This window comes from Neophocaena asiaeorientalis, unplaced genomic scaffold, assembly GCF_003031525.2.
Source record: "Neophocaena asiaeorientalis asiaeorientalis breed wild unplaced genomic scaffold, Neophocaena_asiaeorientalis_V1.1 scaffold253, whole genome shotgun sequence".
Taxonomy (NCBI): domain Eukaryota; kingdom Metazoa; phylum Chordata; class Mammalia; order Artiodactyla; family Phocoenidae; genus Neophocaena; species Neophocaena asiaeorientalis.
Window position 1 is genome coordinate 5168406 of NW_020174553.1, and position 26169 is coordinate 5194574.

Sequence of the window (26169 nt, forward strand, 5' to 3'; positions counted from 1 at the left end):
GTCCATTTTAACTAGGAGATGAGATCTGTAGTGGGAGAAATAGGAAATAAGTCCCAAATAGAACCATCCAGAACACTTGGAAGTTCAGGATGGGTGTCATAGGGAGAGGTTCAGCCTAGGAATCTTGCTTTGGGAATTTTCCATGGAGAGATACAGTAGTGTCCTAGGGGAAAGGGAACATACTTCATCACAAGACGTTACCCGTGCGCATCCCAATGTTGATATGACTCATTTAAAGAACAGTGATATCATCACGTGGATTCGCATCACTTGATAGGATACTTGATAAAGTGAATTTTGTCCTTTTAGGAGGACACTGCATGCCAGACTTCAGAGTGGGCCTGGAGATGTTAACGACTCATCTGAGTTACAACTGAGCAATTTCTGCTTACTGGTGGATTTTTTGTTGGATATAGTTTCTTTGGTAAGATCACCCTGGTGAAAAAATACTGAGGAAATGTAATAACATAGTTCAAATATTTCATTTTGGAAATAGACCTCATCTTCAAATAAATATCATTTTTTAAATTAAATTGATTTTCCCCCTTTTGGTATAGCATTTTAAATAAAATTTTTGAAGTGTTTTGTCCTCTGACATACATTATATGTAATACATATACAATTCTTATATAATACATGGAATGTATTTCATAATTGCATGTTATTGAAGTCTTACATGTTTAGTATATAATAGTCTAATGCTGCATTTGTATTCATTAATGATTCTATTAAATGAAGACTGTTGGAAATCTTTTCCCCTTTTCTCTCCTCAATTCTTTGCTTTCTCATTTTGAAGCCTACTAGAAGTATGAGGGTGCTGTGTCAGGTATGACATTCAGCCTGTTTTGTTTTTAACTGATTGTATTCACTTTTGTTATGTTATAATTTCAGTAATGTAACAGATAAAACTGGGGTTCTTTTATAGTACATGCTTCGAAGTACTTAAATTGAGAATTTGGGAATAGAAATTTTACGTCATTAATAATAAATGACCATACAATGTTAATTAAGAGCATGGTACATATAAAATGAGTAAAATTATTTCTTTTTCTTATATATTAATAAATTAAAAATTAAGTAACATAACTTTGGAGTTATACACTGTGTAAACTTTTGTCACTTCGCTTTTATTTTCAGGAGACTTATATTGAAATCCAGACAGAACACTTGCCCCAGTTGCTGCTCAGGATGATATCTGCCCTGACAAGCCACCTCCAGACATTGCACTTGACTGAACTCACAGATTCTCTCAGGCTCTGCTCAAAGATCCTTAGCAAGGTTCAACCTCCTCTGTTATCTGCCAGCACTGGAGGTGTGTTGCAGTTTCCAAATGGGCAGAACAACTCAGTCAAGGAGTGGGAAGACAAAAAGGTAACGTTTTGCTGTTATTTTTGGTACTAGACCAATTATATTTCTTCAAGGCAGAACAGTTTCTAACTAACATCACTTTACACATATTCATTTAAATATTCGTCAATCTTTCCTAGTTCCCAGTGTTGTGGCAGTAGATCGTCTTGTAGGCTTTTTTTTGGCTCTAGTGCAATTTAACTGTCTATATCCACACTTTGCAAAAGAAATATAACACAAGCAACATATATAATTTAAAATTTTCTGGTAGCTACAGTAAAAAAAACCAAAATAGAACAGGTGAAAAGAATTTTAATTGTATTTTACTTGGCCCATTAGAGGTAATATATTACCATTTCAACATGTAATCAATATAAAACTGATGTAACATAAAAAAATACTAGTCAGATATTTTGCATTCTTTTTTTGTACTGTCTTCAAAATTCCACTGTGTATTTTATACTTACAGCACATTCAAATACTAAATTTTTATTAGAAGTACTTGATCTATACTTAATTTCATAAAATTTACATTTAAAAAATTAAATTCTCATACCCGGGTTGTTCAAAACATACCTAAAAGTTTTCTCAGAACTAAATTAAGGATCACTTTTAAAATTTTAATTAAAATTAATTGCATTAAAAAATTTAGTTTCTTTGTCAGATCAGCCACATTTCAAGAGCTCAATAGCCACATGTTGCTAGTAACTATCCTATTAAACAGCAGGTTTATAATCCAAACTTTATTGGTCCTTTTCATATATATACACTAAGTTTTTGACATGTTCTCCTTGAAATCCAGAATCTTTTTGCTCTCCTCAGTCTTCCAGATTCTTAATGCTTACTTTATGATGTTGAATAGAATTGTAACACAGTTGACCCTTGAGCAACACAGGTCTGAACTGAGTGGGTCCACTTATATGTGGATTTTTTTTTTTCAATAAATATATTGGAAAATTTTTTGGAGATTTGTGACTCTCTTTTGGAGATTTGAAAGAACTCTCAGACAAACCGCACAGCCTAGAAAAATCACAAAAATTAAGAAAAAGTTAGGTGTGTCATGAATGCATAAAATATACATAGATATACATATAACATACAAAATATGTTTTAATATATTATTTATGTTATCAGTAAGGCTTCCAGACAACAGTAAGCTTTTAGAACTTAAGTTTTGGTGGTAACAAAAGTTACATGTGGATTTTTTTTTTTTTTTTTTTTTTTTTTTTTTTTTACGGTACACGGGCCTCTCACTGTTGTGGCCTCTCCCGTTGCAGAGCACAGGCTCCGGATGCACAGGCTCAGCGGCCATGGCTCACGGGCCCAGCCGCTCCGCGGCATGTGGGATCTTCCCGGACCGGGGCACGAACCCGTGTCCCCTGCATCGGCAGGCGGACTCTCAACCACTGCACCACCAGGGAAGCCCACATGTGGATTTTTGACTGTATAGGGGTTTGGTACCTCTAACCCCTTCATTGCTCAGAGTCAACTATAATTTTAATGTCTGGCACTAGTAACATATTTAAATACCTATGAAATGGGTGTGGAAAACTCAGCGATTTAAAAGCTTTCAGGTTTATAATATGACATATACTTTTTAGTAAATAGTAATGAAAACATTCCCAGAATCATGTAATTCCATTGAATTTAGGTACAGGGGCACTATGTCAAAAACAAGATTTAAAAATTTCTAGCATATAAGGTCATTACCTAAATCCTGTGGTTGTATAGTTGCCCTTACTTCTTTTTCAGTTGCTTTTTAATTTTGTCAGCCAGGCAAAATACATTATCAGGATGATCTCATACAGCCTTTTCCATCAAGTCTTAACCCTAGAACTTTTTTCTTGGACCTTCTAAATATATTGCCTTTCATGTATGAAATGAACATTACCCTCAAACAATTTAAATATATCCCAGGATTATCCCACATAAACTAAAACTAGTTTGTCTTATTTTCCTTCCTACCTGCTTATTATTTATATGTGAGAGATATTGATTGTGTTGTTGGACAGTTCATTTTGCTATGCTGTTTTTCCTTAATTTATGCCTCTAGGATCTTAGGAATAAAACTAAAAGAGATATTAGCTGTTATTGGTTTGGTTTTTATTTGAATGAGATTAGTGAAAGTAGGGGAGGGACCTTAGCAGTCTCTCAATAACATATTCAAATATGTGAATATTTACTATGTAGAAAACATCTGGAGGCACTTTATCGGTGGTTACAGGTAAAGTAAATGGGAACACCCATTCATATTAAATGAAAGAATTAAATAATACACTTTTTAAATATAATCGTTGATTAACCTTAGATATGCTTCCCCCCCCTCACCCTTTGGTCTTCCTGCCTGTTCCCAGGGTTTCTATGTTCTTTCTATTTTTTACTGAAGCACAATGGTATTATCTTCACTGAGATGTCTAATACTGATCATATTTGAAAGCTGAGAGTATTTTCAGTATTCCTTTTTTTGAAATTGTAATTGAAGGATTCTTTTAAAAATTATAAATCTTAATTTTTTCTCCACGCACTTAGTACATTTTTGTAAAATCAGTGTATTGCATCTCTATACCCAAATGTAATTCCTTTCTATTTTCAGAAAGATATTTTAATATAAAATAATCTGAACTATAGTTACATAATATAGACCATACAACTGTTATAAATGTATGCAGGTATAACTGAATTTATAGCATGAATTCTATTAATGTAATATCATCCATTGTTTTATAATCCTTATATGAGAAAGATTGATACAGAAATAATAATAAGCTAATGACAATTTTACCATTTAAATAAGACTTATTTTTTTAAATGTATTAATTTCAAAGGAGAAAAATCGACAAGTTCAGTTCTGTTGCCTCTAAACTTTGGCATTCTAATGTGAAAAGTTCTCATGCTGTTATAGAGACAGTGATCTGCTGTGGTGAAAGGAGGATGAAGCTTAGAATCATCTAATCTGAGCTCTTCTACCTACTAAGTTTATTTGCTATGACCTTGGGCGAGTTTTGTTTTGAACTTCCCTGAGCCTCAGTTTTCTTACCTTTGAAATAGAGAAAACAACCTCTCCTTGTTCAGCACCCACTCTATGTATCCAGCAGTGAACTAGGCATACCTAGGTGAACTTTGCCCTTCCTGGCCCTTTCTTTCTGCTTGGGAGACATATATTAAACAAATAATTGCATATTTAATTATAGTTGTGATAAATGTATGAAGGAAAGAATGGAGTGATAGGAATGTGGGAAAGGGGTGATCAGACCTAGATTGGGGGCCATGAAAGGCTTTCTTTTTTTTTTTTTGAAAGGCTTTCTTGAGGACGGATTGTTTGAGTGAAGCTCTAGAGAAATCCGGGCGGGTGAGGTAGGAAGAAGAGAGCCCTTGACAGAGGAAGGAGCATTTGCAGACTCTAGGCAGAAAGGAGCGCTGTGCAGACAGGGAGGGGACATGCTGCTGCTGAGGTAGGCAGGGGCCAAGTCTTACAGAACCTTTCACTGTACTAAGGCTTTTATTCTTTATCTTCAGAGCAATGGGAAGACACTGAAGGGAGAGAAGCAAGTGACATAATCAGATTTGTGTATTTGAAAAATTAGTCCGAGGGAGGGGATATGGGGATATAAGTATACGTTTAGCTGATTCACTTTGTTATACAGCAGAAACTAACACAACAGCGTAAAGCAATTATACTACAATAACGATGTTAAAAAAAAAAAAGAAAAGAAAAATTACTCTGGCTGCAATGTGGAGTATGGATCTGAGAAACAGAAATGGATGTGGGGAGACCTACAGTAGTACAGATGAAAGGTGGTGGTAACATGTGCTTACAAGATGGGGGAGTAAAGACAGAAATGGACGGATCAGCCACGTATTGGGGAGGAAAAATCAATAAGCTGTAGTAATGCATTGGTAGGGTAATGAGTGATCACTAACATTTATTGAAGGTTTACTAAGTGGCAGGTTCTACACTGTCTTACTTAATCCTCATTGCAACTGTAAAATGTGGGAATTTGCCATCTCAGTTACATAGATTAGGAGGTTTGGAGAGGTTCAGTAACTTGCCAGGGTTCGGAGAGGTTCAATGACTTGCCAAGCGGGAAAGTGGCAGACTCTTAGCTGACTCATGGCCAGCACTCTTGACCACTGTACTGGAATGGATGTAAGGAAAGTGTGGAGGAGAGGTGGAGAAGGTACCAAGAATCGCCTCTAGATTTCTGCCTTCCTGTTTTGTTGAAGGGTGGTGTCATTCACTGAGGCAGAGAACACCAGGTGAGGCCCAGCTTTGTAGCACCAGAGCATTTAGTGTGTATATCTTCAGTGATCTTCCATAAGATCACTTTTTAGTGATCATCTTCAAGTACAAATTATGCTCTGGCACAATCACCTAAGGAGTTTGTGGTATGTATAGCTTTTGTTTACTTAAACTAAGCCAGAAAATATGCTTGATGATTGTACTCATCCTATCTTATAGAGAGGGAACAGTTAATCATTATTATTAATAATGATGAAGTTATTCTACTTCAGTAGCTGGTTCATTTTTTGTTTATACTGTAATTGTCTCTTCTCCTCTAGATTATAAACAGTTCCTTTTGTTCCAAATACCTAATGTGGGAAATAATGTCAGTTCAGTAACTGCTTGTTGAAAGAATGTAAGCTTAATAGCAAACACTTAAATAGTACTTCACATATTTCAGACAGAAATTTCACTTCATACGGTCCCAAATAGAAGACTTATTAGATTTTATTTCTAGTTTTTGTTTTTGTTTTAACATCTTTATTGGAGTATCATTCTTTTACAATGGTGTGTTAGTTTCTGCTGTATAACAGAGTGAATCAGCTATATATATACATATATCCCCATTTCTCCTCTCTCTTGTGTCTCCCTCCCACCCTCCCTATCCCACCCCTCTAGGTAGTCACAAAGCACTGAGCTGATCTCTCTGTGCCTTGCGGCTGCTTCCCACTATCTGTTTTACATTTGGTAGTGTATATATGTCAGTGCCACTCTCTCACTTCGTCCCAGCTTACCCTTCCCCCTCCCCTTGTCCTCAAGTCCATTCTCTACGTCTGTGTCTTTATTCCTGTCCTGCCCCTAGGTTCTTCAGAACCAGTTTTTTTTTTTTTTTTAGATTCCATATATATGTGTTAGCATATGGTATTTGTTTTTCTCTTTCTGACTTACTTCACTCTGCATGACAGACTCTAGGTCCATCCACCTCAGTACAAATAACTCAATTTCATTTCCTCTTATGGCTGAGTAACAGTCCATTGTATATATGTGCCACATCTTCTTTAACTATTCATCTGTCAGTGGCCACTTAGGTTGCTTCCATGTCCTGGCTATTGTAAATAGAGCTGCGATGAACATTGTGGTACATGACTCTTTGAATTATGATTCTCTCAGAGTATATGTCCAGTAACGGGACTGCTGGGTCATATGGTGGTTTCTATTTTTAGTTTTTTAAGGAACCTCCATACTGTTCTCCTTAGTGGCTGTATCAATTTACACTCCCACCAACAGTGCAAGAGGCTTCCCTTTTCTCCATAACCTCTCCGGCATGTATTGTTTGTACATGTTTTGATGATGGCCATTCTGACTGGTGTGAGATGATATCTCATTGTAGTTTTCATTTGCATTTCTCTAATGATTAATGATGTTGAGCATCCTTTCATGTGTTTGTTGGCAATCTGTATATCTTCTTTGGAGAAATGTCTCTTTAGGTCTTCGGCCCATTTTTGGATTGGGTTGTTTGTTTTTTTGATATTGAGCTGCTTGTAAATTTTGGAGATTAATCCTTTGTCCTTTGATTCATATTTTCTACCTCTACCATTCTGAGGGTTGTCTTTTCGTCTTGCTTATGGTTTCCTTTGCTTTGCAAAAGCTTTTAAGTTTCATTAGGTCCCATTTGTTTATTTGTGTTTTTATTTCCATTCCTCTAGGAGGTGGGTCAAAAAGGATCTTGCTGTGATTTATGTCATAGAGTGTTCTGCCTATGTTCTCGTCTAGGACTTTTATAGTGTCTGGCCTTACATTTAGGTCTTTAATCCATTTTGTGTTTATTTTTGTGTATCGTGCTAGGGATTGTTCTTATTTCATTCTTTTAAATGTAGCTGTCCAGTTTTCCCAGCACCGCTTATTGAAGAGGCTGTCTTTTCTCCATTGTATATTCTCGTCTCCTTTATTAAAGATAAGGTGACCATATGTGCGCGTGTTTACCTCTGCGCTTTCTATCCTGTTCCATTGATCTATATTTCTCTTTTTGTGCCAGTAGTATATTGTCTTGATTACTGTAGCTTCGTAGTATAGTCTGAAGTCCAGGAGCCTGATTCCTCCAGCTCTCTTTTTCTTTCTCAAGATTGCTTTGGCTATTCAGGGTCTTTTGTGTTTCCATACAAATTGTGAAATTTTTTGTTCTAGTTCTGTGAAAACTGCCATTGGTAGTTTGATAGGGATTGCATTGAATCTGTAGATTGCTTTGGGGAGTAGAGTGATTTTCACAATGTTGATTCTTCCAATCTAAGAACATGGTATGTCTCTCCATCTATTTGCATCATCTTTAATTTCTTTCATCAGTGTCTTATAATTTTCTGCATACAGGTTTTTTGTCTCCTTAGGTAGGTTTATTCATATATATTTTATTCTTTTTGTTGCAGTGGTAAATGGGAGTGTTTTCTTAATTTCACTTTCAGGTTTTTCATCCTTAGTGTATAGGAATGCAAGATATTTCTGTGCATTAATTTTTTATCCTGCTACTCTATCAAATTCATTGATTAGCTCTAGTAGTTTTCTGGTAGCATCTTTAGGATTCTTTATGTGTAGTATCATGTCATCTGCAAACAGTGACAGCTTTACTTCTTCGTTTCCAATTTAGGTTCCTTTTATTTCTTTTTCTTCTCTGCTGTGGCTAAAACTTCCAAAACTATTTTGAATAATAGTGGTGAGAGTGGGCAACCTTGTCTTGCTCCTAATCTTAGTGGAAATGGTTTCAGTTTTTCACCATTGAGAACAGTGTTGGCTGTGGGTTTGTCATATATGGCTTTATTATGTTGAGGTAAGTTCCCTCTGTGCCTGTTTTCTGGAGGTTTTTTATCATAAATGGGTGTCGCATTTTGTCAAAAGCTTTTTCTGCATCTGTTGAGATTATCATATGGTTTTATCCTTCATTTTGTTAATATGGTGTATCACGTTGATTGATTTATGTATATTGAAGAATCCTTGCATTCCTGGGATAAACCCCACTTGATCATGGTGTATGATCCTTTTAATATGCTGTTGCATTCTGGTTGTTAGTATTTTGTTGGATTTTTGCATCTATGTTCATCAGTGATATTGGCCTGTAGTTTTCTTTCTTTGTGACATCTTTGTCTGGTTTTGTTATCAGGGTGATGGTGACCTCATAGAATGAGTTTGGGAGTGTTCCGTTCTCTGCTATATTTTGGAAGAGTTTGAGAAGGATAGGTGTTAGCTCTTCTGTAAATGTTTGATAGAATTCGCCTGTGAAGTCATCTGGTCCTGGGCTGTTGTCTGCTGGAAGATTTTTTTTTTTCTTTTTTTGCGGTACGCAGGCCTCTCACGGTTGTGGCCTCTCCCGTTGCAGAGCACAGGCTCCGGACACCCAGGCTCAGGGGCCATGGCGCACGGGCTCAGTCGCTCCGCGGCATGTGGGATCTTCCCGGACCAGGGCACGAACCCGTGTCCCCTGCATCAGCAGGTGTACTCTCAACCACTGCGCCACCAGGGAAGCCCTGCTGGAAGATTTTTAATCACTGTCTCAATTTCAGTGCTTGTGATTGGTCATTTCACCTATAATCTCTTCAAATATTTTCTCAGTCCCTTTCTTTTTCTCTTCTTCAGGGACTCCTATAATTCGAATGTTGGTGTGTTTAATGTTGTGCCAGGGGTCTCTGAGACTGTCCTCAATTCTTTTCATTCTTTTTTCTTTATTCTGCTCTGCTGTAGTTGTTTCCACTATTGTATCTGCCAGGTCACTTATCCATTCTTATGCTTCAGTTATTCTGCTATTGATTCCTTGTAGAGAATTTTTAATTTCATTTATTGTGTTATTCATCATTGTTAGTTTGCTGTTTAGTTCTTCTAGGTTCTTGTTCAACACTTCTTTTATTTTCTCCCTTCTATTTCCAAGATTTAGGATCATCTTTACTATCATTACTCTGAATTCTTTTTCAGGTAGACTGCCTATTTCTTCTTCATTTGTTCAGTCTGGTGGGTTTTTACCTTGTTCCTTCATCTGCTGTGTATTTCTCTGTCTTCTTATTTTGCTTCACTTACTGTGTTTGGGGTCTCCTTTTCACAGGCTGCAGGTTCATAGTTCCCATTTTTTTGGGTATCTACCCCCAATGGGTAGGGTTGTTTCTGTGGGTTGCGTAGGCTTCCTGGTGGAGGGGACTGGTGCCTGTGTTCTGGTAGTTAAGGCTGGGTCTTGTCTTTCTGGTGGGCAGGACCATGTCCGGCAGTGTGTTTTGGGGTGTCTGTGGACTTAGTATGATTTTAGGCAGCCTCTCTGCTAATGGGTGGGGTTGGTTTCCTGTCTTGCTAGTTGTTTGGCTTAGGGTGTCCATCACTGGAGCTTGCTGGTCATTGTGTGGAGCTGGGTCGTAGTGTTGAGATGGAAATCTCTGGGAGAGCTTTCACTGTTTAATATCATGTGGGACTGGGAGGTCTCTGGTGGACCAGCATCCTGAACTCAGCTCTCCCACCTCAGAGGCTCAGGCCTGACCCTCGGCCAGAGCGCTAAGACCCTGTCAGCCACTTGGCTCAGAAGCAAAGGGAGAAAGAAAAGAAAGAAAGAAATAATAAAGTTATTACAATAAAAAAAATTTAATAAAAATATTAAAAAGTAATTAAAAAAAAGGAAAAGAGAAGAGAGCAACCAAACCAAAAAACAAATCTACCAATGATAACAAGTGCTAAGAACTATACTAAAAAAACAAACAAAAAAATACGGACAGACAGAACACTAGGACAAATGGTAAAGGCAAATCTGTACAGGCAAAATCACATAGAGAAGCATACACATACACACTAACAAAAAGAGAAAAAATATATATATATTACAAAAAAGGAAGAGAGCAACCAAATCAATAAACAAATCTACCAATGATAATAAACACTAAAATAAAATAAACATAAAACTGGAAACAAATTAGATGCAGAAAGCAAACCCCAAGTCTACAGTTGATCCCAAAGTCCACCTCCTCAGTTTGGGATAATTCGTTGTCTATTCAGGTATTCCACAGATGCAGGTACATCAAGTTGATTGTGGAGCTTTAATCCACTGCTCCTGAGGCTGCTGGGAGAGATTTCCCTTTCTCTTCTTTGTTCGCACAGCTCCCGGGGTTCAGCTTTGGATTTGGCCCCGCCTCTGCATGCAGGTCACAGGAGGGCGCCTGTTCTTCGCTCAGACAGGACGGGGTTAAAGGAGCTGCTGATTCGGGGGCTCTGGCTCACTCAGGCCGCGGGGAGGGAGGGGCACGGATGCGGGGCGAGCCTGCGGTGGCAGAGGCCAGCGCGACGTTGCACCAGCCTGAGGCGCGCTGTGTGTTCTCCCGGGGAAGTTGTCCCTGGATCCCGGGACCCTGGCCGTGGCGGGCTGCACAGGCTCCCGGAAGGGGCGGTGTGGACAGTGACCTGTGCTCACACACAGGCTTCTTGGTGGCGGCAGCAGCAGCCTTAGCGTCTCATTCCCGTCTCGGGGTCCGCGCTGATAGCTGCGGCTCATGCCGCCCTTCTCTGGAGCTCATTTAGACGGTGCTCTGAATCCCCTCTCCTCGCGCACCCCGAAACAATGGTTTGTTGCCTCTTGGGCAGGTCCAGACTTTTTCCCGGAGTCCCTCCTGGCTAGCTGTGGTGCACTAACCCCCTTCAGGCTGTGTTCAGGCAGCCAACCCCAGTCCCCTCCCTGGGATCCGACCTCCGAAGCCTGAGCCTCAGCTTCCAGCCCCCGCCCGCCCCGGCCGGTGAGCAGACAAGCCTCTCGGGCTGGTGAGTGCCGATCGGCACTGATCCCCTGTGCGGGAATCTCTTCGCTTTGCCCTCCGCACCCCTGTGGCTGCAATCTCCTCCGTGGCTCCGAAGCTTCCCCCTCTGCCACCCGCAGTCTCCACCCACGAAGGGGCTTCCTAATGTGTGGAAACCTTTCCTCCTTCACAGCTCCCTCCCAGAGGTGCAGGTCCCGTCCCTATTCTTTTGTCTCTGTTTGTTCTTTCTTTTCCCCTACCCAGGTACGTGGGGGTTTCTTGCCTTTTGGGAGGTCTGAGGTCTCCTGCCAGCGTTCAGTAGGTGTTCTGTAGGAGTTGTTCCCACATGTAGATGTATTTATCATGCATTTGTGGGGAGGAAAGTTATCTCCATGTCTTCTCTGCCATTTTGAAGGTCACCCTATTTCTAGTTTTTAAAATGTCATTTTTTTAACCTTACATGTCTCATTCCATGCATTGTTTAGACGTTAGGAAAGTGATTTCATGAAGTAGATTGAATAAATTATTAGGAGTTTGAAAACAAGGATGTAGATCCTAGAGAGTTTTACATATACGTATTTTGTCCTCAAGAACCTAAGCTTAAGTTATGCATATAGCAAATAATAAATATTTATTGAATAGCTTTATATTAATATATTAATTAGAACCGTATCAGTATTTCCTATTAGCATAGATATGTGAATCAATTGTAGAAACTCTTTTTTTAAGATTCAACCAAATATATAGATTAGGGCTTCCCTGGTGGCACAGTGGTTGAGAGTCCGCCTGCTGATGCAGGCGATGCGGGCTCATGCCCTGGTCCGGGAAGATCCCACATGCCGCGGAGCGGCTGGGCCCGTGAGCCATGGTCACTGAGCCTGTGCGTCCAGAGCCTGTGCTCCGCAACGGGAGAGGCCACAACAGTGAGAGGCTCACATCCGCAAAAAAAAAATATATATATAGATAGATAGATAGATAGATAAAGTTGTGAAACGTGAATTAGGTTGTGAATAAGTCAAATCTAAAGCTGACTTCTTTCAAAATGTGACTTTTTAATTTTAATTTCTAATATACATTTAGTTACTCAGCCTTCTGCTCTTTTTACACTCTACCAGGTATTATCAGTTTCTCTTGAAAATCCTACTGAAGTGTTTGAAGATGGAGAAAATCCACCAAGTAGTCGCTCCTCAGAGAGTGGATTCACTGAGTTCATACAATATCAAGCAGACCGAACTGATGACATCGACAGAGAACTGAGTGAGGGACCGGAGGCAGTTGCCATCCCAATTGGTAGCACATCATCTGAAACAGAAACGGCCTCCACTGTGGGATCTGAAGAAACCATCATCCAGCCCCCTTCCATAGTCACCCAGGGGACAGCACCCCAAAGTGGGAAGACAGCGCAAAAAACTGCAATGCAGTGCTGCTTGGAGTATGTCCAACAGTTTCTCACCAGACTTATCAACCTCTACATCATTCAGAGTAACTCTTTCTCTCAGGCTCTGGCTACAGAGCATCAAGGGGATCTTAGTCGAGAGCTAGGAGAGACTTCAGACTGGGACAGGGATTCCCATGGTGGTGTAAAAGAGAGAAACATAAGTAAACAAAAAACTTCAAAAGAATACCTTTCTGCCTTCCTTGCTGCCTGTCAGCTCTTCCTGGAGTGCTCAAGCTTCCCAGTTTACATTGCTGAGGGGAACCATACCTCAGAGTTATGTTCTGAAAAATCAGAGACTGGTAAGGTCATCTCTGTTTTATTTATTTAAAAATATTTTTTATGGCATGCTTTCCCCTCCCCCTTTATTTTAAGGAACACTCAGATATTAAAACTGGGATTTCTTTTAGCCTCTTAATTTTTAAAACTTTTATTTTAATTTATAGATTTTTTTTTCAATGAAATACTGTCATTATGGGGAGATTGATATGTTGGAAAATTTCCTGATTTCCTTTATTATGACTAGCATCATATGTGATTACCTTCATTTAAATTTTTATTTATATATATATATATATACACACACACACACACACACAGACATACACATACATAGTACACACACATAGTACAGTGAGTACTACATAATGTTAATTGATTACTAAACTTTTTTTAGGACAGAAAATAGCTTGTATGACTTGCATAAGACAAATACATATTTTAAAATTTTTATGAAATTCCTGTTGCTGCTTTATTTTATTGAAGCTCTAGTCTAAGTGAGAAACCATGGTTTTGTTCACCGAGCAAGGCCTAAAGTTATTTGGTAGAAGTGCTTTGTGTTTTGAAATTAATTTGGAAGATAGAGTGTGCGTGAAAGGTTCAGTGTGATGGACCGTGTTGGCTTCCGGCTTTCGTTTCAGACTGGGAGCACGTGCAGCCTCCACTGTGGCTCCAGACACTGATGACCGCTTGCAGCCAAGCAAGTGATTGCAGTGTGCAGAGCGCTGCGATTTCACTAGTGATGGATCTGGTAGGACTGACTCAGTCAGTGGCCATGGTCACTGGGGAAAACATCAACAGTGTGGAGCCTGCACAACCCTTAAGTCCAAACCAGGGAAGAGTAGCTGTGGTTATTAGACCTCCCCTCACTCCGGGCAATCTGAGATATATAGCTGAGAAGACTGAATTTTTCAAGGTGAGCTCTAAGAAATACATTCATGACTAAGATGATACTTGAGCTAATTTGCATAGCAGAGATTTTAAAGAAGGTAATCAGGCTTAATTAAACACCTCTTAATATTATACCATATAGGAAAAGACACCACACTTGATCAGTGCTGCTTGGCCGGTCTTCTCCCCAGTTTTGTGAGGAGAAAAAAAATAAGGATGAGGGGAGTATTAGGGTAAAGAGAAGAGTTCATTTATACAGTAAAACGTATTTCCAGATAAAGTGGTTGTGACACTTTTGCTTTTCGTAGAGTGCAACCTCAGCTCTCCAAAACACCCAGAAAAAGGTTTCTGACTCTGAATTGTCTGATGATCATTTGTGATGTATGATGTCATTCAAAAAAAATGCAGTCTTTGATCTCTGTCACAACAGTACATATGATATCCTCTACATAGAAAGAACATCAAGTATATTTGACTTAAGCAGGTAGACGATTTATATATAAATTTTTTTTTTTAATTTTAATGTAATTTCAAGTTATGGTGCCCCTCAAGATAGTTCCTCCTGCTAGGTTAGAGTTGGGTTCTACAATGTTGTGGTGAACCCTGATGACTTGCATTTTTATTAATGCTGTCATAGATCATCAAGTGCTGTGTTAACACATGTAGCACTGAAATACATACAACCTACTTTGTACGTTTTAAGTAGTTTGCATATTTGGACTATGAATTATATTTCACTTTGCAGCATATAACTGTAAACGTTAAAGCGCCTTCAATGTGGGATTTATATCCTCTTAAAGATAACATATTCTAGCATCACTTTACTAAACATCTCTAAAATAGTGAAATGGGGTCTCATCTGGACCCTGTAAAAAGTGATTACATATCTGCTGTTTAAGGTAAATATAATTAAAGGACTATCATAAGAGGTTCTAAAAGCCTGGACCAGAAAGTGAACAGATGGAAAGCTACACTTTTAAATCTCATTCCAGTGGCATAATGAGTATTAAGACCTTCTAGGTCTGGCAGTCAGAGGCTTGTTTGTACCTAATAGGAAATGTCTGTTAAATAAGTTTCCATTTGCAATTTTGTAACTGTGACTTTTACATCTTTTTTTTATAGCATGTAGCTTTAACATTGTGGAACCAGATGGGAGATGGGACACCTCAGCACCACCAGAAGAGTGTGGAACTGTTTTATCAATTACATAACTTGGTTCCTTCTTCTAGCATCTGTGAGGATGTTATAAGTCAGCAGTTGACCCATAAAGATAAGGTAAGTTCTTCTCTTCTTATCCTGTGCCCACCCTACCTCCTGCTCGTATTATACTAAAAGGTAAATTAAGGAAACTCTAGGAAAATTATTTCATCTAGTATCTGAATAAGAGATAATATGAATTCATTCAGTGATCATCAAATCTTTAAAATACACGTGTTCTATTCTTTTTAGAGGAAAGTTCTTTACATAAGCGTCAGTAATATGAAAAATCAAGGAACCCAAAATCAAATGCTGGGTTTATTTCTTGGTTCAGGATACCACCTGTGGGGAGTGATGATTAAAGTTGGTGGTGGTCCAAGTTCTTGGGTTGTTTAAAGATGTATTCGGTGGCCTCAGTTATTAAACTGGTGGATACATTGACTAATATATGTGAAATGACATTTATAAGCTATAGAGTGTTAGTATGTGAGATTATATTATTTGCCTTATAATAAACATCCAGAATAAGGATTTTGTATCCAAATGTATATGAAGTGTGATACATACGTCAGTTAGAGTAAAGATGGCTGAGTCATGACTGGGCCTGAGAAGAAGCTAGAACGATCATTCTGATTGACCTGTTCAGGGTAACTTAATGAAGTTTGTGGTCTTCCTGTATCTGCTCTCTAACATTAATTTTAAGAAGATTTTATTGAACAGCTTTTAGAAGTGGATTGCCCTCATTTTGAAAAGTTCTCAGTGCTAGTGAGATTGAATGGGTTATGTTCAAAAAGACATTGTGTAGAGTAAATGCAGCATTTGGCAGGGGGACCTGGCAAATGAAGGAGTAAATGAGAGGACTGAAAAGCTTATTCCAAGAAAACTGTTAAAATTCTAATTTTACTTCAACACATTCTTTCAGAATTGTTCAGAAAATTTTAAATAGAGCCTTGTATTTCAGTGCAGTAATCTGCTTTACATTAAGTGTAAATCTAGGACAAATTATACACCTGTTTACTTGTATAACATTTCATTTTAAAGAAATACTAAGCTCTGAATAAAGATATTATATATCCATGGAAAAAACTATCTGTTATTACTTACTTTTATTTACATGTTGCTTGATGTACAAGCACAGGCTTCATTGGAAAAACATTTATTAGGCCCACAGAAAAAGCAGGCGCTCCTCTAACCTATCACAAACAGTTTAGACAGTCGCAATCCAGATTTCAGGGGTCTTTTACTTGAAGGATTCCACAAATGCTGGAGGAAGACTATAAAATTTTTGGAATATTACAATTTCTTTTTCTCTGTTTTTTTTAAAATTTTTATTTATTTATTTTTATACAGCAGGTTCTTATGAGTTATCCATTTTATACACATCAGTGTATACATGTCAATCCCAATGTCCCAATTCATCGCACCACCACCACCCCCCACCACTTTCCCCCTTGGTGTCCATACGTTTATTCTCTACATCTGTGTCTCTCTTTCTGCCCTGCAAACCGGTTCATCTATACCATTTTTCTAGATTCCACATATATGCGTTAATATACAATATTTGTTTTTCTCTTTCTGACTGACTTCACTCTGTATAACAGTCTCTAGATCCATCCACATCTCTACAAATGACCCAATTTCGTTCCTTTTCATGGCTGAGTAATATTCCATTGTATATATGTACCACATCTTCTTTATCCATTTGTCTGTCGATGGGCATTTAGGTTGCTTCCATGACCTGGCTATTGTAAATAGTGCTGCAGTGAACACTGGGGTGCATGTGTCTTTTTGAATTACGATTTTCTCAGGGTATATGTCCAGTAGTGGGATTGCTGGGTCATATGGTAATTCTATTTTTAGTTTTTTAAGAAACCTCCATACTGTTCTCCATAGTGGCTGTATCAATTTACATTCCCACCAACAGTGCAAGAGGGTTCCCTTTTCTCCACACCCTCTCCAGCATTTGTTGTTTGTAGATTTTCAGATGATGCCCATTCTAACTGGTGTGAAGTGATACCTCACTGTAGTTTTGATTCGCATTTCTCTAATGATTAGTGATGTTGAGCAGCTTTTCATGTGCTTCTTGGCCATCTGTATGTCTTCTTTGGAGAGATGTCCATTTAGGTCTTCTGCCCATTTTTGGATGGGGTTGTTTGTTTTTTTGATATTGAGCTGCATGAGCTGTTTATATATTTTGGAGATTAATCCTTTGTCCATTAGTTCATTTGAAAATATTTTTTCCCATTCTGAGGGTTGTCTTTTCATCTTGTTTATAGTTTCCTTTGCTGTGCAAAAGCTTTTAAGTTTCATTAGGTCCCATTTATTTTTTTTAAATTATTTCCATTACCCTAGGAGGTGGGTCAAAAAAGATCTTGCTGTGAATTATGTCATAGAGGGTTCTTCCTGTGTTTTCCTCTAAGAGTTTTAAAGTGTCTGGTCTTACATTTAGGTTTTTAATCCATTTTGAGTTTATTTTTGTGTATAGTGTTACGGAGTGTTCTAATTTCATTCTTTTACATGTACCTGTCCAGTTTTCCCAGCACCACTTATTGAAGAGGCTGTCTTTTCTCCATTGTGTATCCTTGCCTCCTTTCTCATAGATTAGTTGACCATAGGTGTGTGGGTTTATCTCTGGGCTTTCTATCCTGTTCCGTTGATCTATATTTCTGTTTTTGTGCCAGTACCATATTGTCTTGATGACTGTAGCTTTGTAGTATAGTCTGAAGTCAGGGAGTCTGATTCCTCCAGCTCCATTTTTTTCCCCTCAAGATGCCTTTGGCTATTTGGGGTCTTTTGTGTCTCCATGCAAATTTTAAGATTTTTTTGTTCTAGTTCCGTAAAAAATGCCATTGGTAATTTGGTAAGGATTACATTGAATCTGTAGATTGCTTTGGGTAGTATATTCATTTTCACAATATTGATTTTTTCAATCCAAGAACAATTTCTTTGTGATTTCCATTAACACATTTTCATTATCTAATACCAAATGCTGGTCTTTCTAAATAATTTATTTTTCCATTATTCTGTCTATTGTTATCTTAACAGTTAATCTTTTCCAAATAATCCCAAAAGTGATGTAGTATTTTTCTTGTAGAAATAATTTTTTTAGGTCCTTAAAATTTTTAATCTAATAAACCAGCTTTGTAGGTGTTGATAAATTCATTTGGGATTAACGTGTAATTTCTGGGAGCAAAAGCAAAGTATATAGTGCCATAAAATTGGTTTTGACTACTGTGTATTTATATATTAAAATGAGGGGGAAAGTGCTTCCTATACTCAGAATATCATAACATGCACATTATTAGGTTTTTCCATCCCCTGTTATAAAATAATCTAGTAAACTGATTACCTAAACTAAATAATAACTTATGTGGCAGCATGAGATGATCCTTTAGGTTTAATATTTCTTTATATATTTAGTATTTTCCACTTTTCTACTTCCATAAAAAACACAGCTTATTTCATCGGGTGTTGGAGTTCTGTGAACATTGAACATAATACAACATAATACTCTGTCTTAAATAACTACTTTGTTCATACTAAAATCACTTAATACCTTGAAAGGATAATAAAATAATCTCTCATATTCATCCTCAGAAAATAAGGATGGAAGCACATGCAAAATTTGCAGTTCTTTGGCATCTAACAAGGGACCTCCATATAAATAAGTCTTCATCTTTTGCACGGTCTTTTGACAGGTTGGTTACATTTTATATTCTGATATCTTAATGTTTCTTTTCTTGAATCCCCTGGCCTATTTGATAGGGGAGAGAGAGCAGGGATAGGAGAGAGCAACTTGCGATTTTATAAAGAGAATTTATAAATTATTTTTTAAAATCTAAGCTGTATTAAAAGGCATGGCATTTTCATTTATCTAACAGATTTTCACCTTTCATGCTCTGGAGCACCCAGTGCCCCTTCCTTTCATTGGATGACTTCATCAAGTTACTTCTGTGTGCCAGGAGCCGTTCTAGGTGTCAGGGTTACAGCAACAGATACAGCCTGCTTGAGTTCACATTCAGTGAAATTTCATATAAACAGTAGATTGTATAAGTGTTTCTCTAGTAATCATTCTCAGTCTTCCGCCTGAACCAGACCTTAAAATCTACAGCAAAAATACTGACAAAGCGCTTCCATGGATTAAAACAATCTGCAGTTAACTGCCTGAGAGTTTGTCTAGACTACACAGATGACCCATACCCCAAATATGAGATTTGCAGTAACTTCCAAGGAGATGCCATTTATAGGTAAATTTACATACATTGGCATAGATAGCAGTCTCACCAGCAAGTCTCATAGAGGTGGCCCCAAATCTAACTACACTGAAGCCGCACTCAGGATCAGATGTGGACTCTACTGGATGTTATTTCAGCTGGTTATTTCATGCAGCATCACCATTTTAAAACGGTCTGCTGTTGAACCCCTGTAATGAACTGGTCCCTGGGCCTAGGTGCTTTACAAATACCATCTGTAATTTAATGACCGCCTGTCCTCATCACGTGAGGCAGTGAAGGCCCCAGTGAAGTTAAGTGATTTGCCCAAGATCGTTATACACGAGGTGAAGTGGATGGCCCAGATTTGAATCTTAGGTTGTCTGATTCCAAACTATACCTCCACACCTTTCACAGAAGGTCTTTCCTTGAATTAAGCACATCACTTTCAACTGGTAAAGAGAATGGGAGCAGTGGGGCACAGACCAACATGAAAGTAGTGTTGACTTGCAGACGGTTCAGTATTTGGTGATGTGAACAGTAATATGTTGCTAAAACAAGACTAATTGTCTAAGGTTTTTTTTTCCTGTTTTTTGGTATTTATCTTTTAAAAGTAATGTATGCTTGTGAAATTTCAAAAAACACAAGAAAAGAGAAAAAACGATTTCTCCTTTCTTATTGTATCTACTGAGACTGGGGATTAAGATTATTAAAATACTGTGGTCAAAAGTTATTCTGAAGTATGATTACTTTAAAACAGTTAATTCAAAGCCAGAAACACAATTTATCGTAATGTTAATTTTAGAAAAATTAGAGTGTTAAAATTAAAGTAGGTATTTTGCTCTTTGTTTTAATTATTGGTGTTTATTGTAGGTCACTGTTCATCATGTTAGATAGCCTTAACAGTCTCGATGGTTCCACCAGCTCTGTGGGACAAGCCTGGCTGAACCAAGTCCTGCAAAGACATGATATTGCAAGAGTTTTGGAACCACTGCTGTTGCTCTTGCTGCATCCCAAAACTCAGAGGGTTTCAGTGCAGCGGGTACAAGCAGAACGTTATTGGAATAAGGCCCCCTGTTATCCCGGAGAAGAGAATGACAAGCATTTCATGCAAAACTTTTCCTGCAATAATGGTGAATATCACACGGAAGTAGAACAACTTTATTTAGAATTAAATTATTAAAATAAAATGAAAGGCGAACACAACAGTGATTGTCAGGAGAACCAAACGTGAGAATTTCTGCCTGGGCTGATTTTCTCCCCTCCTCATGGACTAGCAGTGCTCACATGGGCTGTGTCAGTATGTACCTTATCAGCGACCATCACAGGGGACTTGGATCTCTGTTATCAGTTGCTTCTTTCAGGGGAGGACTCAGCCCAGCTCTGGCCAGAAACATTCTTCAGTATTAACAAATAACCTTTAGAGTTTATAATCCTGGCCCTGCAAGGCTCTGTAGATACTTCACTGGGAATCTTTAGTAAGCTTATAATGTACTTTATATTTCATGCATCATTTTCCTCATCTGTAAAATAGGGATGATAATACCCATCTCTAAGGCTTCATTGTGAATGTTAGACATAGTAACGTTTGTGACATATTTAGTGCAGAGACTAGTGTGTTTGATAAATATTCTCTATTGCTAGAATAAAGTCCACACTTCACAAATTGCCAAATGATACCCTCTGTAATACACTGATAATGGCCCCCTTAGGTTAATATACCTTAGGGACAAAAGACTCAGTATTTCGTTTGTATCTCTTGTCAAATAATCCTGTGAGGTCAGTAATGAAAGGTCATTTGACCGAGCAGGAAGCTGATGCTTAACCCACAGCTGGTAAGCGGTTAAGCTAGAACTAAACTGTCGTGCTCCTACTTCATCTTTAGTGTGTTTCTACAGAGCCTTGGTTCCTTTCTCTTACTACCTTTCCACTGCTTCCCCTGAATCTTCTAAGAACATGCTCTACCCTGCTTATTGCCAGAACTCTTGTGTTAGCGCTTTGCCTGCCATAGTTCCTGCCTGTCAGCTGAATTCTCATCTGTCCTCTGAGATCATTCTCAGACCTCACCTGTGGTGTCATGATGCTTTTCCTAAATTTGAAGCATCTGATTTTGCACTGCTTGCACGGAACTAAGCCTCTCTAAAAGAATGTTCCCCCAAAAGTACCGAAATGGATGTTTGTGATGCCCTGCTAGTTTTAAACTTCTTAGAACAGTGATGTCTTTTCCTTACCTCACCCTCCTGTCCTGGTTTAGGGCCTTACTCAAACTATATAATTCATAAATGCTTGTTGAATTTTATTAAAATCAAGAAGATTATGTATTTATATATTAACTATATACTAAATGATTTTAAAAGGATGTCGTATTTGGGGATAAGGGCAAAGTTTTATATTTTATCTGTTAAATGTGCTGTTTTGTTTAATTCAGTTGAATAATAGGCCTTCTAGTATTGAATTGTCTATTAAATTCTGGTTAATGGTCATCTACATAATTTTCTAACTTAAGTCTAGCATATTAATAAATATTTTAATAGGAAAATATAAGGAGGTAATGAAAGTAATGATTAAAAATCTTGTCCAGTCTACATTTCAGTTATTTTAATATATTTTATATTTTTCCTTTACTCTTTTTCTCATATGCCAGTAAGCCAAGTACAACTCATTGCATCGAAAGGAAATGGTGAAAAGACGCTTACCATGGATGAAATAGAGAACTTCAGTCTTACTGTTAATCCATTAAGTGACAGACTGTCCCTTCTAAGTACCAGCAGTGAGACAATTCCAATGGTTGTATCTGATTTTGATCTTCCAGACCAACAGATAGAAATACTTCAGAGTTCTGACTCTGGATGTTCTCAGTCCTCTGCTGGGGACAACTTGAGTTACGAAGTTGATCCTGAAAACGTGAATGCACAAGAGGATTCCCAGATGCCAAACGCAGGCTCCCCAGATGACGATGTTCAGCAGGTAGTCTTTGACCTGATATGTAAAGTCGTAAGTGGCCTCGAAGCAGAATCTGCATCAGTGCCATCTCAGTTAGAAATTGAAGATATGCCCCCAAAGGACAACGATGTAGATCCAGGCGAGGAGATGATTAAAAGTGAAGATCAGTCCGCTCAGGTTGCTTTGCTGAGTAAGGGAAATTCTCAGTTTTTGTCTGTGTCTGCAGAGGAAGGCTGTGAGTGTGTGCCCAGTGGGATCTCCAGAAATAGCTCCTCACCTTGCATTTCAGGAACCACACAGATTCTCCATGACTCTCCTGTTGCCGCTACAGAGACCAGATCTAGACACAGAAGTCACGGTAGTATTCAGTTCAGCTTCAAAGAAAAATTATCGGAAAAAGTCTCAGAGAAAGAAACAATTGTTAAGGAGTCAGGTAAACAACCAGGAGCAAAACCTAAAGTAAAACTTGCCAGAAAAAAGGATGATGACAAGAAAAAAACTTCAAATGAAAAGCTCAGACAAACCAATGTTTTCTTTAGTGATGGTCTGGATTTAGAGAACTGGTATAGCTGTGGAGAGGGAGAAATTTCTGAAATTGAGAGTGACGTGGGTTCTCCGGGATCACGGAGGTCTCCCAATTTCAACATCCATCCACTCTATCAACATGTGCTTTTGTATCTCCAGTTGTATGATTCATCAAGGACTCTGTATGCTTTTTCTGCCATCAAGGCCATCTTGAAAACTAACCCCATTGCTTTTGTAAATGCCATTTCAACCACTAGTGTAAATAATGCATATACTCCTCAGTTGTCTCTGCTTCAGAATCTATTGGCCAGACACCGGATTTCTGTTATGGGCAAAGATTTTTATAGTCACATTCCTGTGGACTCGAATCATAATTTCCGGAGTTCTATGTACATAGAAATCCTTATTTCCCTCTGCTTGTATTATATGCGTAGCCATTACCCAACTCATGTCAAGGTCACGTCACAAGATTTAATAGGCAATCGAAACATGCAGATGATGAGCATCGAAATTTTGACACTCCTCTTTACTGAGCTGGCAAAAGTCATAGAAAGCTCTGCAAAAGGTTTCCCTAGTTTTATCTCTGATATGTTATCCAAGTGCAAAGTTCAGAAAGTGATTCTTCACTGTTTGCTGTCATCCATCTTTAGTGCACAGAAATGGCACAGTGAAAAGATGGCAGGTAAGAACATGGTTGCTGTGGAAGAAGGTTTCTCAGAGGACAGCCTGATCAATTTCTCGGAAGATGAATTTGACAATGGCAGCACACTCCAGTCACAGCTTCTTAAAGTGCTTCAGAGGCTCATTGTTCTAGAACACAGGGTAATGACTGTCCCTGAAGAGAATGAAACAGGTTTTGATTTTGTGGTATCTGATCTGGAACACATCAATCCCCATCAGCCCATGACTTCTCTTCAGTATTTGCATGCCCAGCCAATCACATCTCAAGGCATGTTCCTCTGTGCGGTGATACGAGCTTTACATCAACACTGTGCTTGTAAGATGCACCCACAATGGATTGGTTTAATCACATCTACTCTGCCTTACATGGGAAAAGTTCTACAGAGAGTCGTTGTTTCTGTGACACTACAGCTTTGCAGAAATCTAGATAACCTAATTCAACAGTACAAATATGAAACAGGATTATCTGACAGTAGGTAAGGGTTGATTTTTAATTTTGTCATTATTAACATTTTTTACATATATTACTGCTTAATCATCCAGTAAGTCAGTTGCAGTTTGGGGAAGTAAATTAGTGGTTATCATTAGGTTACGAACAGTATCTTATTTTCATAAAGAACATTGAGGAGGAGTGTCAACAAAAGAATCAGGAGTGGAAAACAAGGAATATATAAACAGGACTTTTTTCTCCTAAGAGCTGAAATTAATTTTGATGCTCTTAACAGAGCTGGCAAAAGTAATAGAAAGTTCAGCAAAGGGTTTCCCTGGTTTTATCTGATATCTTTAATTTCACACTAAAATTAACTTAAAATTACAGATCTTTTCCCATCTGATTTTACTTCTCATTCAGGATTTTCAGTTTGATGACGAATTTTATCTGTATCCCCAGGCCATGTTCAAAATTAATCTGTCAAAATTATCTAGATGTTTAATAGACTAATGTCTGGCTTTATATCCTGTATAATCTCAGGTACTAGATATAAAATATAAGAAAACTGCCTGTATCCTTTAATATTTATATGCCTGCCATTACACGGTTGCTAGAGATTTACTGGCTGTATTTATTTTGTGTAGAATTTATTATCCAAAAAGAACTTTAGTACATTTAATGTGACTCACTTTTTTTATTGGAAGAGGATATAAAAGCTCCTAATTTATTCACTTAGTTATTTATTTATATAATATTTATTGAGCACTTACTGTGTGCCTGTCACACGCGGGACATTTACTACTGATAAAACGCAAACTTCTCTTTCACAGAACTTGTGTTCAAATGGATACATTTTATTTCAGGCCTCTGTGGATGGCATCAATTATTCCACCAGATATGATTCTTACCCTTTTGGAAGGGATCACAGCCATTATCCACTACTGTTTGTTGGACCCTACTACACAGTATCACCAAGTAAGACTGCACAAATATTTGACTGCTTTTTAAAGATTATGAGGCCTAATAAGTCCCATTTGTAATCCTCAGGAAGTGATACATTTTCTTCCCCCAACTTCAATAGCTTTTGGTCAATGTAGACCAGAAACACCTGTTCGAAGCCCGCAGTGGAATCCTCTCGATCCTTCACATGATCATGTCCTCTGTGACACTGCTTTGGAGCGCACTGCATCAGGCCGACTCTTCGGAAAAGATACCCATTGCTGCATCCGCCTCTGTTACCACTGTTAATCTTGGAGCCACAAAGGTTAGATAATCCACACTTCACCCTTGGCGCTCAAGAGGCTATTTGAGGATTCTCCCAAAGATTATGTTCTGAATTTGTGAATAATTTGAGTAGTATTTATGATTCTCTGCATGGATTGTGTAATTAGTTATCAAGTAATTTTTTAACCGTTTTATTGAGATGACATAACACAAAATTCACCCTTTTTAAGCATATATAATTCAATGTTTGTGTTTGTTTTTTAGTAAATGTACAGAGCTGTAGTACTGTCACCACAACCTAATGTTTGAGCATACCCCTCACCACAGAAAGATGCCTCATGCCCATCTGCAGCCCCTCAGTTCCCATCCCTAACCACAATCATCACTAATCTGTTTTCTCTACATCGGTTTGCTTTTACCATTTACAGGCCATTTCCTGTAAATGGAATTATACATTATTTGGTCTTTTGTATCTAGTTTCTTTCATGTGACATAGTATTTTTGAGGTTCATTCATACATAACTTTGTTCCTTTTTTTAGGACATTTCAAGCTGACATTTTAATATGCAAATCTCTCCTGGAAAACAGTTTAGCAATATGTACAGAGATCTTTAAGTTTCATAGTCTTTGACCTAGTAATCTACTTTAGTAATGAATTCTAAGGTAATCAAAATTATGTAAATATATACATAAAATATTTATTATAGCCTTATTTAATGGCAGAAAAAAGAGAGATCCTAAACAATAAGGGAACGATTAAATAATTATCTGTTCAGTGTTACATTATGTAGCCACTAATGTCGTGGTTTTGAAGAATTCTTAGTGGATGGAAAGTGCTTAAAAGTTTAGTGGAACCAGGGGTGTTACATAATTAAACAAATATTGTATTTCTAATTATGTAAAAAAAATCTATCTGCAGAAAAAGGAATAAAGAAAATTCACGTGTTAATAGTGATTATCTTAATATGATGAGGTTAATCGTTGATTTTAAAAAAGTGTTTTTCTTCTTATACTCTTAGGTATTTTCCAAATTGTCTTCT

The 26169-nt window shown here is 37.9% G+C and overlaps 1 protein-coding gene across 7 annotated transcripts in view; it reads left to right on the plus strand.

Annotated features, from left to right (window-relative positions):
* Window positions 1-26169, plus strand: part of DOP1A (DOP1 leucine zipper like protein A) — an 82802-nt gene that overhangs the window by 29561 nt on the left and 27072 nt on the right. For 6 of the 7 annotated variants that reach the window (XR_003004860.1, XR_003004861.1, XM_024757415.1 and 3 more), the window contains exons 11-20: window positions 310-424; window positions 1138-1371; window positions 12429-13050; window positions 13669-13943; window positions 15041-15193; window positions 18713-18813; window positions 20200-20459; window positions 21971-23951; window positions 24769-24880; window positions 24987-25169. Coding sequence is in view for 5 of the 7 variants with exons in the window: in XM_024757415.1 (XP_024613183.1) it covers window positions 310-424; window positions 1138-1371; window positions 12429-13050; window positions 13669-13943; window positions 15041-15193; window positions 18713-18813; window positions 20200-20459; window positions 21971-23951; window positions 24769-24880; window positions 24987-25169 (4036 nt within the window). In the remaining 2 variants the exon portion in view is untranslated. The remainder of the gene's footprint in view (window positions 1-309; window positions 425-1137; window positions 1372-12428; window positions 13051-13668; window positions 13944-15040; window positions 15194-18712; window positions 18814-20199; window positions 20460-21970; window positions 23952-24768; window positions 24881-24986; window positions 25170-26169) is intronic. The other variant, XM_024757416.1, reaches the window with a different exon arrangement.